Below are 12,850 nucleotides of genomic sequence, written 5' to 3'. Positions count from 1 at the left end.
TGTTTGTTTGTTTTTGAGTGTTGTTTTGTTTGTTTGTTTTGAGACAGAGTTTCTCTGTGTAGCTTTGGAGCCTGTCCTGGAACTCACTCTGTAGACCAGGCTGGCCTTGAATTCACGGAGATCCACCTGCCTCTGCCTCCTGAGCTTGGATTAAAGGGGTGCAGCACCACACCCGTCTATGTGCAGTGTTTTTCTGTTTGTTTTGGGGTTTTTGAGACAGGGTTTCTCTATGGCTTTGGAGGCTGTCCTGGAACTAGCTCTTGTAGACCAGCCTGGTCTCAAACTCACAGAGATCCACCTGCCTCTGCCTCCCAAGTGCTGGGACTAAAGGCATATGCCACCACCGCCCAGCCGTGTAGTGTTTTTAAAAACTAATTTTATTTAAAAATTTTTAAGGCTTTCTTGTTTTTAATCATCTTGACCACAGTTCCTGTATCACTTAAGATATACATTATTTCCCTATACAATCCTGTTGACTGTTTTAGTAACATGGCCCAATTTCCATTTAGGGCACTTTAATTTGCACTTCAGACAATGTGGTTCTGAATTTGGGCAGCTTTCCTTCTCTTGATGTTTCTACACAATAGTGTCGTGTGTTCCTATGTCCATGCACAGCCACAGTGTGCTCCTATGTCTGTGCACTGATGCAGTGTGCTCCTATGTTCTTGCACTGATGCAGTGTGCTCCTATGTCTGTGAACTGATGAAGTGTGGTTCTATATCTGTGCACAGATGCAGTGTGCTCCTATGTCTGTGCACGGATGCAGTGTGCTCCTATGTCTGTGCACAGCCACAGTGTGCTCCTATGTCTGTGCACGGATGCAGTGTGCTCCTATGTCTGTGCATTGATGCAGTGTGCGCCTATGTTCTTGCACTGATGCAGTGTGCTCCTATGTCTGTGCACAGATGCAGTGTGCTCCTATGTCTGTGAATGGATGCAGTGTGCTCCTATGTCTGTGCACTGATGCAGTGAGCTCCTAAGTCTGTGCACTGATGCAGTGTGGTCCTATGTCTGTGCATGGATGCAGTGTGCTCCTATGTCTGTGCACTGATGCAGTATGCTCCTATGTCTGTGCAGTGATGCAGTGTGCTCCATGTCTGTGCATGGATACAGTGTGCTCCTATGTCTGTGGACTGATGCAGTGTGCTCCTATGTCTGTGCACGGATGCAGTGTGCTCCTATGTCTGTGCACGGATGCAGTGTGCTCCTATGTCTGTGCATTGATGCAGTGTGCGCCTATGTTCTTGCACTGATGCAGTGTGCTCCTATGTCTGTGCACAGATGCAGTGTGCTCCTATGTCTGTGAATGGATGCAGTGTGCTCCTATGTCTGTGCACTGATGCAGTGTGCTCCATGTCTGTGCATGGATGCAGTGTGCTCCATGTCCGTGCATGGATGCAGTGTGCTCCTATGTCTGTGCATGGATGCAGTGTGCTCCTATGTCTGTGCATGGATACATGTGCTCCTATATCTGTGCACAGATGCAGTGTGCTCCTATGTCTGTGCACGGATGCAGTGTGCTCCTATGTCTGTGCACGGATGCAGTGTGCTGCTATGTCCTTGCACTGATGCAGTGTACTCCTATGTCTGTGTACTGATACAGTGTGCTCCTATATCCATGCACTGATGCAGTGTGCTCCTATGTCTGTGGACTGATGCAGTGTGCTCCTATGTCTGTGGACTGATGCAGTGTGTTCCTATGTCTGTGCACAGATGCAGTGTTCTCCTATGTCTGTGCACTGATACAGTGTGTTCCTATGTCTGTGCACTGATGCAGTGTGCTCCTATGTCTGTCCACAGATGCAGTATGCTCCTATGTCCTTGCACTGATGCAGTGTGCTCCTATGTCCTTGCACTGATGCAGTGTGTTCCTATGTCTGTGCACTGATGCAGTGTGCTCCTATGTCTGTGCACTGATGCAGTGTGCTCCTATGTCTGTGTACTGATGCAGTATGCTCCTATGTCTGTGCACAGATGCAGTGTGCTTCTATGTCTGTGGACTGATGCAGTGTGCTCCTATGTCTGTGCACGGATGCAGTGTGCTCCTATGTCTGTCCACAGATGCAGTATGCTCCTATGTCCGTGCACAGATGCAGTGTGCTCCTATGTCTGTGCACAGATGCAGTGTGCTTCTATGTCTGTGGACTGATGCAGTATACTCCTATGTCTGTGCACTGATGCAGGCCAGAATAGGGGATCAGATCTCCTGGAACTGTAGTTACAGGCAGTTGTGAGCCTCTGTGTGGGTGCTAGGAACCAAACCCAGATATTTTGCAACAACAACAAATGCCCTTAATCACTGGTCTATCTTCCAGCCCTCAAAATGCTTCTGGAGGTAGGAGATCTTTTTTTTTTGACAGGGCCTCATGCATGTCACAGGGTTTCATGCATGCTAGACAAGCACTCTGCACTACATCACCAGCCCTGAACCAAAACTTTCCTAAGACTCCCAAAACCATACAGGCTATTGCCATTGTTCTTGGTTGCACACTAGAACTTAATGATAAGCTCCTGTTTTGCTAAAGACAGCACACGTTTTTGTTTCAGGCTGTGGAAAAATCAAGTTTGTATTTTCCAAGGAATTTTCCTCCCAGCCTGGCTAGTTACCAGAGTACTAGAAGGTGTTATGTAGGCTGATAAGGGGAAAAGTCATCAGCAGTCTTACCTAGCTATAAACTCTGTGCACTACAATAATGACTGGAATGGCAAGAGATGCCAATGAGTACAACAGTCGCATGAATGTTATGGGGATTAACAACAACTGCTTCCTGATTGCATATAAGGCCTGCAAAGGAGGAAATGCATACCTGGTACTGCTAATCTAGTTAGGAATCTACAATGGAGAGTTCATAGATTCCAGGGTTGGTTCTAAATGGACATAGTATCAAACTGTCCTCTAAATTCATGTCTCTATATCCATAGATTAGTGTGGCTCTCAGAAGCCACTAGGGAAGTTTCTTTGTGCAGTGGATGGTGGTTAATGAGAAACTCACACAACTGGCCAGAGTACAGAGAATAAGTGTCAGTAGAGTGCTCAATCACAGAGGAGACATCTCTATCACTCAGACTCTCACAAGGCTCAGAGAACATCATGGAAGAAGCAGTAGACCGATATAGGAGCCAGAGGTCAGGGAGGACTGGAATCAAACAGTATCTTCTAGATATGTCATAATCCCTGCTCTCAAGATCTCATGGCAGCTGTGGATGCCTGAGCAGGATCAAACCAGTCATTCTAACATGGAGGGTATGGAGCATCATAAGCCCTTACCTCTGATTGTGTAGCCTTGGGCAACTGATGGCTTCTGGAGGAAGGGGAGTCAGTTTTCTTTAAGGGTGTGGCCCCTGGTGGGTTGCTCACACTCCAGTGGATGACCCCACCCCCAGGAGAACATAGGCAGCACAAATTGAACTTTACAGGTTATTAAATATAAAAATAAATACATTATATGAAATTGGGAGTAGGATAGGAAGGTGGGGATGTGGCGCCTAAAATGGGACACAAACCCACGACCCTGGGATTAAGAGTCCCGTGCTCTACCGAAAAATGTAATGCATAATTAAATACCGATTATAGATAGTTACCTATAATAGTCAGAACTTATAGTTAGGTGTTAGGTTTTCTAGATATATAGAGATGTATTTGAGATGGATAAATATTCTTCAAACCTTTCAAAGACCTACAGAATACATGGCATTTAAATGGTTTAGGGTTTTTCATGATAGTGAGATACAACTACTCCTGGCAAACCAATTACATCTGAGAGGAAGATGGGCATCGAAGAAACTCATTATGGAGTTGGCTTTCAACATGGCAAGATTAGCCATTTGGGCAAGAAACTGCTGTTGTGTGGAATGATTGACTGTTGCTGTATAAACTGGACATGTAGGACCCACAGGAAAGTGACTTCTAAACTTACAAAACCAGATGGACAGTCCTACAGAGTTCATGCTTCATGAAAGAGTCTGCCAGACATTCTGCAGGACACAGAGAAAAATTACTGACAATCTGCCAATGTAGGTGGACAGTTTAAAATTTCCTACTTTGCTGAGAAGTCTGTCAGACACACTGTGGCCTATGGGCTGAAGATGGATACCCCAACGTTACAGAGGAACTTTGGGTGACTGTCCACGTAGCGAGATTTCTGTCAATTCTAGAGTTTATATATTATCCTTCTGTGGTCTTTGATGGAGTTGAAGACAGATAGTTATAAGTATAGTTTTCCATAGTTATGATTAAAAAATAAGCTACATATAAGACTTTAGACTCACAAAGATAGGATAGATGATATTTTCTTTAAATCTTGCTAAATGTTAATGGACTAAATATTGTATTTATAGTTCTTGCTTAATAACTATGTTAAAGTTAAAACCTTTCTTTTTATTTAGACAGAAAAGAGGAGATTATGGGGAAGTCCTTCTGTATAAATGTTGTCCTATTGGTTGATAAATAAAGCACTGGTGGCCAATAGGGAAGCAAGATAGATGGGACTAGGAGTCAAGGAGGATTCTGGGAAATGTAGTCAAGAGTAGAGAATCGCCATGTGATCCTGGGAAGAGAGGACACATGAGGCTGCATCCTCAGTAAGATAAGACCTTATAAAAATACATATTAGTAATTATGGGTTAATAATTAAGTCGGAGCTAGCCATTAAGAAACCATACCAAATGGCCAACTGCTTCATAATTAATATAGTGTCTCATGTGTTATTTGGGGGCAGAGACAGTGGTGGGACCCAGGCAGCTGGCAGGAAAGAATACACGTTACAGGGATGGATTTGGGAGTTGTTAGGGAAATGAGTAGGAAGTAAGTATGATCAAAATACATTGTATGAAATTCTCAAGGAATTAATAAAAATAATGTATTAAAAAGAAATTCCTGGCTAGGCAGTGGTGGTACATGCCTTTGATCCTAGAACTCGGGAGGAATTAGCAGGCAGATCTCTGAGTTTGTGGCCAGCCTGGTCTACAGAGTGAGTTCCAAGACAGCCAGGGTTACACAGAGAACCCTGTCTCAAAAAAACAAACAAAAATTTGTTTTCTTTTCTTTTTCATATTTATTTAGTAACTACAAAACTGGATTTTAAGCCTGGTAAAACACCAAGTAAGATAATTATTTATATAATTGAATAATTTATTCCAATGTATTTTATGTGCATTGATGTGAAGATGTCAGATCCCCTGGAACTGGAGTTACAGACATTTGTGAGCTGCCATGTGGGTGCTGAGCATTGAACCCAGGTCCTCTGGAAGAGCAGCCAGTGTTCTTAACTGCTGAGCCATCTCTCCAGCCCATAGTTTTATATTTTTTACAGGGTGAAAAAAAAACTAGAATTTTGGTAGTACCTTGGTTTAAATATATTCTTCAAAAGTTCATGTGTGAAACATAGCTATACTCCGAGCATTCAGGAGACTAGGAAAGGAGGATTGCTCCAAGTCTGAGGCTAGCCTGGACTACATACAGAGAACTAGGTCAGCTTAGGCTGTATCCAATATGAAACTGTCTTAAAACAACAACAAAAGGTTCATATTCTAGCTCAGGGGCAGAGATCCTGCCTCCCCCATGTGCATCTTGAATTCATTTCTCAGCATCCCCAAAGGAAAAAAATTAATGTGCTATAAACTTAATCCCCAAGCTAATATGTGAACGGCCTGAGGCAGCTAGGGTCTTAAGGAGGTAATTCATAACAGATGAAGTCATGAAGTGGCACCTTCATGTATTGTGGATTGCTCTGCCTCTCCATGTAGTGACCTCCACCATGCTTGACTGCATCAAGGCCCTCCCAGATGCCAAAAGACACCGGCCTGTGTCAGTGGAGTTCTAGCCTAAAGTACTATAAGTTAACTACCCAGTTTTTTTATATTAACTACCCAGTATTTATTATTCAGCAGCAGAAAACATCCCAGGAGAGAAAGTAAACCTTTTTCCAGGTCACACATAATTTCTTTTCAGAATTTCTTCCAGTCTAGGAGACTGGGAGAATGGAGGCAATTGATTCACTTACAGGAATTTAACACTGGAACATCATATCACTGCTAAATGTTATTTAACTACTATAAATGCTTCACTGCTGACCAACAGCATGTCTTTCCTCATGTGATGGTAATGAATAGTTACTAAGACAACAGACAAGAAGTTCATTAAGCATTCACTTGAAGAGGCCAGGGCTTCCCAGGAGACAACTGGCTTGTGAAATCTGACTCTCAGCAGGCTGAGAGCAGTGAAAACAGGGCACATACTGTGACGTTGTGCTACCCACTCAGTAATCATGGCAAGGAAGGAATCAAGCAGTGGTAAGGTGACTTTATAATTCCAAATCACAGCATCAAAATAACAGTTTTTAGAAGAAAGAGAAAAATGGTTAAAATTCTGCTAACAAAACCAAAAAAGCAGATGATCTGATGCAGATAGGATGGATGGCTATCTTAACAGCAATCTATATTACATTCTATTGTGTATAAAATAAAAAGGAAAGAGTTGCCAAGATTGTATTTTTAAGATTACTTAAAAGACAAAACACTATCGGGAAAAAAAAAATCTGTTCCTCTTCAAATTCTTCCCCTCACAATCGCCATCTCCACCCTAAAATTAAAAACCAAGCCAGTAAGAACCAGGGATAAGAAATGTAAATATCTGCTGTTAAAGCCATGTCCATACTAATGTTACACTACAGGCGATCTACCGAATGGTAAGAGCTGCTCAGTAAGTCCCATCCTTTCAATCAAACTATGGGACAGGACTCAGTGTCTGGCAAGCATGTTCAGTGTGGAATCCAACACCTCCTCATGCTTATCTTATTTGCTCAGGAATCTTTGGCACCTAGAAACTGGGACCTAGGAAATGTATTACATATTTGCATTGGGATTCTCTGCTATTACATATTTACAGTGAGACTCTATGTATTACATATTTACAATGAGACTCTGTATTATATGTTTACACTGGGACTCTCTGTATTATATATTTACATTGGGACTCTGTATTATATATTTATATTGGGACTCTCTGCGTTACCTATTTTACACTGAGACTTCCTGTATTACATATTATATTACATATTTATATTGGAACTCTGTACTATATATTTATATTGGGACTCTCTGCATTACCTGTTTTACACTGAGACTCCCTGTATTACATATTTATACTGGGACTCTATATTACATATTTACATTGGGACTCTCTGTATTACATATTTACATTGGACTCTGTTATATATTTAGTAACTTTCCATTCTATACTTATAAGGTTCTTAACCAAACATAAGAACAAGTGCTAATCAACATGCTAGAAATAATGTGTGATTAAATAAAATCACATCTTGATGTGAGATGTAGTTCTATTAACAGACATTGGTGAACTAAATGTTCAAATTAAGAAAATAGGAACAATATTATAAATTTAAAAGCAAAAATAGGAGATTATACCCAGATATCCAGGCTTCACTGCTAGTCAGCACTTCTGTGTATGAAGCATTAACAAAATGGTTGTTTTAATCACACACACATCTGAGGTTCCCTGAATTTTCATCTGCCGTATTTTCTATTCTACAGCTAAGAGGTTCCTCTCCTTTTAGCTGCTGCATTTCTTGCATCCTAAAAACAGGAGGTGATGAGTCACTGGCTAAGGGAACTCAAGGTTGAGATAAAATATCTGTACTTTGCCCTAGGGGTTGCTTCATAAAGACACAGGGGGACTGGTGGCAAAGGACTCTTCCTCATCAAACAGAGCTACTTTCTAATGGTCTCCCCACGGCTCTTTCGCTCTTGCTGAGGCTATCTACCTACAATCATGTGGGGTTCCTTCTGTGCACCTACATTTTGTCAATGTATTGCTAAGCCTCCTGAAAGGGTTTAATACACATCAAGGAAGTGCTTATATCTGATGAAGTAATTAAAAAACTAAGTTAATGTAAGAGTCAAGACTAGAACACATAAGTTTCTATTCCCTGTCTTCTGGTTTTTATTTGTTTCGGGGTCCTGTTGACTAAGCCCATGCTGGATGAGCACTAGCAGCTACATTTGTAACTCCTATCCCATGTTTCGATATTCTCTCAAACTATAAAAGAAACTACAGACTGAAAATTTCTAAATTTCTAAAAGGTTTTGAGATAGGGTGTCACTATGAAGTCCTGGCTGGCCTGGAACTCACCATATCGGCCAGGCTGTCCTGCCTCTATCTTTCTCTCAAAGTGTTCTCTGCTTATTTTTTGTTTTGTTTTGTTTTGTTTTGTTTTGTTTTGTTTTTCGAGACAGGGTTTCTCTGTATTGTTTTGGAGCCTGTCCTGGAACTCACTCGGTAGACCAGGCTGGTCTCGAACTCACGGTGATCCGTGTTCTCTGCTTCTTAAGTACTGGGATTAAAGGCACCTAAAACCATACATGGATAAGGACATTTTTTTAATTTTACATATATTTACTTTGTATGCGCATGAATGTGTATGTCATGATGTTCGTATCAGGGTCGGGGCCAACTTGTGGGGTCTCGTTCTTTTTCTATTATGTCAGTTCTGGGGCTAGACCTCAGGTCTTCTCACCTGCTCAGAAATTTTCCTAACTCTGACATTAGCTCACCAAACTGTGTTAGGACTAGCATTACCTCAGTCCTAGTTATGCACTGGTACTGTGTCTGAACGGTGTACAGTTAAGCTCTGAGCAGCCCTGACAGCTCCCGGGTGTTCCTAATAACTGTAACTGGTTTTGGTTACTCTCTTTTCAAGACTGTCTTTTTAGGAATTCAACACCATGTAAACACCTGAGAGCTCTGTTTTGATTTATTTTTCCCTGCATGTATATGTGGTTTGGGTTTCTGGGCCTCTCATGGAATAGCAAGATGAACACTGGTGGCACATCACAAGTCTCTTCAAACCTAAGAGCCCTAATTCACCCAATTAGTCAACGTATCTGCAAATGGTGTGTTCTGCAGGCTTCCAGGACATGAGGACACCCTTAAATGCACAAGCTTAAAGGATCTTGTGACTTATAACAAACTCAAAGATGGTCGTTAATGGCTTTCCTGTTCCATAACAGCGTTGGGTCTGCAAAGTAGACTGTGACATATGGAAGAAAACCTGGGACTGTTGAAACAAAGCTACAGCTCTAAATGTCACAATTAAAATACTTTCTTATAGGGTTTCAGAAAATTTATATATGCATATATAATGTTTGTTTTTCTGAGACAAAGTCTCTTAGTCCAGGAGAGCCCCAAAGTCACTGAGAATGACCTTGAACTTCTGATCCTTTTGCCTCTACCTCCCAAATTCTGGGATTAGAGATCTGGTTCATGTGGAGCTAGGGCCTCGTGTATGCTAGGCCAGCACACTACCAAATGAGCTACTGTCTCTCCCCAGCCTTCCATATGTTTAATTTACTCAAATTTCTTTAATAAAGTAGAAATAGCTTTATCATGAATTAAAACGTAGTCAATTGTATTTGTAATGGGGATAATAAAACTGATCAATTATGCAGAGATGATCTCCCTGGGGAATCCAAGGCCACATGCATGCTGAGACTCAGTGACTGTCAGATCAATCTCCTCTTAAGAGAAAGCATTCAAATGGGTATTGACAACTACAAGATTTCCAAATAAAGTCTAAGAATCACTGTGGTGGGTGGGGGTTGGAGCTGACAGCAGATATTTGTGAAAATAGGACAATCTCCAGGGAACAGTCAAAGACAGTAAACTGGAAGAAAACAGAAAGGAAGAAGCCAAAGGCAAACACAGCTGGGGCAGCCAGCTACTACCTATCCCATGGCATGGGTCAACTGAATACGGCTAGCTGAGGAACATAACACAACTACTATTTGTCCTGGATGCTGTCTTTTCTAACCATTAAAAGTTCAATGAGAGATGGAGTACCAAAAACCAACATTTAGAACATAAATATTTGGGTATGGTGGCACATGCCTTTAATCCCAACACTGGGGAGACAGAAGCAGGCAGATCTCTGTGAGTTTGAGGCCAGCCTGGTCTACAGAGTGAATTCCAGTCAGCTAGAGCTATATAGTGAGGACCCTGCCTCAAAAAGCCAACAACATATATAAATAAAATAAAAACAAACCTGTTTCTAGAGTTTAAAGATTATAAAAGTTTTAATTTTTACAAAACTTTCCAATAAGAACTAAATTCAAGCACTAAGGAAAAGACAAAACAATATTCTATAAAATAGTATAAATGTTTACCTCTTGTTTTTCTTGATTTGGGTCCACAGTAAGTAAAGTTGGTATTTTAGGTGAATCTGTTTTCTTTGACTCTCTCTTCAGCACTTTTATCTGTTTAACTTTTGAAAAAAAAAGAAAAAATAAAGAGGGGGAAAAAAAAGTAATTTGTTGGCCTGCCCACCTAGAAACTATCGTTTTAAGGCGTTCAGGTTGGTACTCTAACTGCCAGTAAGCCCACTTTTGAAGTTAGCTGCAAAGGAACTGGCACCTCTAAGTTGTAAAATATGGTACCGTTTATTTCACAATCTCATCAAGCAGGTCTATTATTTTTACTGAGAGGCCCTCATGTGGCACATGTTCTACACCTAGCTACTGCATCACATTTTCATAAGGTCTGTTTTCCAAGGAAAGGAAAGAACATTTGCTCACATCAATACATTTCATCTTAAGATAAATATCTGTTTAATTATTACATTCCATTTATCATTCCTTTGTTTATTGAAATGAGGCCAATCCTCTCCTTATACAATGTGAATCCCATGGTCAAACTCAGGTCATCAAGGCTTAGCATCAAATGCCTTTACCTGCTAAGCTGCCTCTCCAGCCCTTAAATTAAATCTTAAGATTATGATAAATTTTAAATGTATAAAATCTACCCAATGTCAGCATGCCCAAAGCATCTATAACACTTTTGGGCAAACAACCAGGGAAGGTGCTTTTCTACAGGTTATACACTGGACCAAATTCATCTTCCTCAAATTCTGCCCTGCATCTCAACACCAAGCTAATAAAATGTCTGCCCTCTGGAGCTGTCTTTACCTGTCTTTGAAATTATCTCTATTAAGCCAGGCAGTCTCAGCACTCCAGAGGCAGAGGCAGGAGACTCTGTGTGAGTATCAGGAGAGATACATAATGAGACTGTCTAAAATAAAACAAAACAAAACATCTGACCCTTTACTTAACTATAAAAGAAAGAAGTCTTATCAATGGAATTTATTTTTTCAAACCAATTTACTACTTTCTACAAAGATCACATGCAAGGTACCTTACAAAAAGAACCACCCAGCCAGGCATTGGTGGTGCACATCTTTAATCCCAGCACTCGGGAGGCAGAGGCAGGTGGATCTCTGCGAGTTCAAGATCAGCCTGGTATACAAGAGCCTAGTTCCAGGACAGCCTCCAAAGTCACAGAGAAATCCTGTCTCGAAAAACAAAACCAAACAAAGAAAAGTCCCACCCCTTACTCATGTCACCTGCAGAGCATTGTGGAGTTGCACACCACGAGGTACCCACCTTCCATTCCTTTCATTTCCTTCGCCTGTATTGTGAATGGCAGTTCAGGGAAATGGAATTCTTTCCTGTCACATCTGGGAAAATTCAGCTTTCTTTTGTTTCCACTTGCCATTTGATCACTCTGGCCTACTCGATCATTAAATATGTTCTTCTCTGCTTGGCTCTAGACAAACAGGTACCAGTTAGCATGAAGAACCAATGTAAAACTAACCATAGAAACACAAACCTAGATGTGCTGGCTATTTGGATAATGGAAAACAGTTCCAGTGATTATCTTAACAATTAAAAAATAGAACAGAACCAAGTATGTTAGACAAGCCTGTAGTCCCAGCACTTGGGAAACAGGTAGAAGGATCTCTAGTTCAAGGCCAGCCTAGGATACATAGTGAGACCCTGTTTCAAAGAAAACAGAAGCAAAAACAAACACACAAACCAAAAGTACAGAGCACCACCACACATAAGTAGACCAGACACCCTGCAATGTTTCCCAAGCAAGGTTTTCAGTCCTTAGTATTCTTGATTTTTAGAACCACAACCCTTTTGTTTTGTTTGTTTTTGTTTTTGAGACAGGTTTGGGTTCTTTGTGTAGCCTTGGCTGTCTTGGAACTGTATAACAGGTTGGCCTCGAACTCACAGAGGTCCTCCTACTCCTGCATCCCCAACACTGGGATTAAAGGCTTGTGTCACCACTGCCTTGGATAACTTGTAACTTTTAATATTATTTGCTTCAACCTGACTTTGGACAACTGCTTCAGCTAATGTTATCAATAATAAATTTTTCTATTTATGAAATGATATGCTTTATGAGCCCCGGGACACTCCAATGGAAAAAGAAATGTGTATACATGTACCATCTGGAAAACCTTTTATGTTACCTATTTTTGGATACTGGATCATAACAACTTTTTAAAATTTTTATTTATTTATTCCATATACATTGTTCCTGCACTCCAGAAGAGGGCAACTGATCTCATTATAGATGGTTGTGAGCCACCATGTGGGTGCTGGTACTTGAACTCAGGACCTCTGGAAGAGCAGCCAGTGCTCTTAACCTCTGTGCCATCTCTCCAGCCCCTAAAAACTTTTTTTCCTTTTTTTTGAGATAGGATGCGTCAAGGCTTGAATTCCTGATTCTTCTAACTCCACCTGATATTACAGGTGTGCACCTGGCTCAGGTAGGGCTATGGATGAAGCTCAGGACTCTGCCTGCTGAGATACCTTCATAGCTTTCTTGGTAGTGGTAAGATGGGACAGTAGGTATAGATGCTTGCTATCAAATCTGGTGATTTGAGTTCCATCCTTAGAAGCCACAAAGTAGAAGTAGAAACTGACTCCCACAGATTGTTCTCTGCCTTCCACATGCATGTCCCCCCAAATAAATAAATGCAATAAAAAACTT

General features: G+C 41.1%; 1 protein-coding gene across 15 annotated transcripts in view; it reads right to left on the bottom strand.

The window, feature by feature from the left end:
- Positions 1-12,850, bottom strand: part of Cdkl3 (cyclin dependent kinase like 3) — an 85,060-nt gene that overhangs the window by 45,157 nt on the left and 27,053 nt on the right. For 14 of the 15 annotated variants that reach the window (XR_005878200.1, XM_013111731.3, XM_021225908.2 and 11 more), the window contains 2 exons: positions 11,452-11,614; positions 10,180-10,277 (listed from right to left, as the gene is read on the bottom strand). Coding sequence is in view for 14 of the 15 variants with exons in the window: in XM_013111731.3 (XP_012967185.1) it covers positions 10,180-10,277; positions 11,452-11,614 (261 nt within the window). In the remaining variant the exon portion in view is untranslated. Of the gene's footprint in view, positions 1-6,287; positions 6,581-10,179; positions 10,278-11,451; positions 11,615-12,850 lie in introns of those variants that run through there. The other variant, XM_021225909.2, reaches the window with a different exon arrangement.

The sequence above is a fragment of the Mesocricetus auratus genome, unplaced genomic scaffold, assembly GCF_017639785.1.
Source record: "Mesocricetus auratus isolate SY011 unplaced genomic scaffold, BCM_Maur_2.0 Super-Scaffold_100007, whole genome shotgun sequence".
Classification (NCBI taxonomy): domain Eukaryota; kingdom Metazoa; phylum Chordata; class Mammalia; order Rodentia; family Cricetidae; genus Mesocricetus; species Mesocricetus auratus.
Note: the sequence above shows the minus strand (reverse complement) of the source record. Positions and strands in the feature narration are given on the sequence as shown.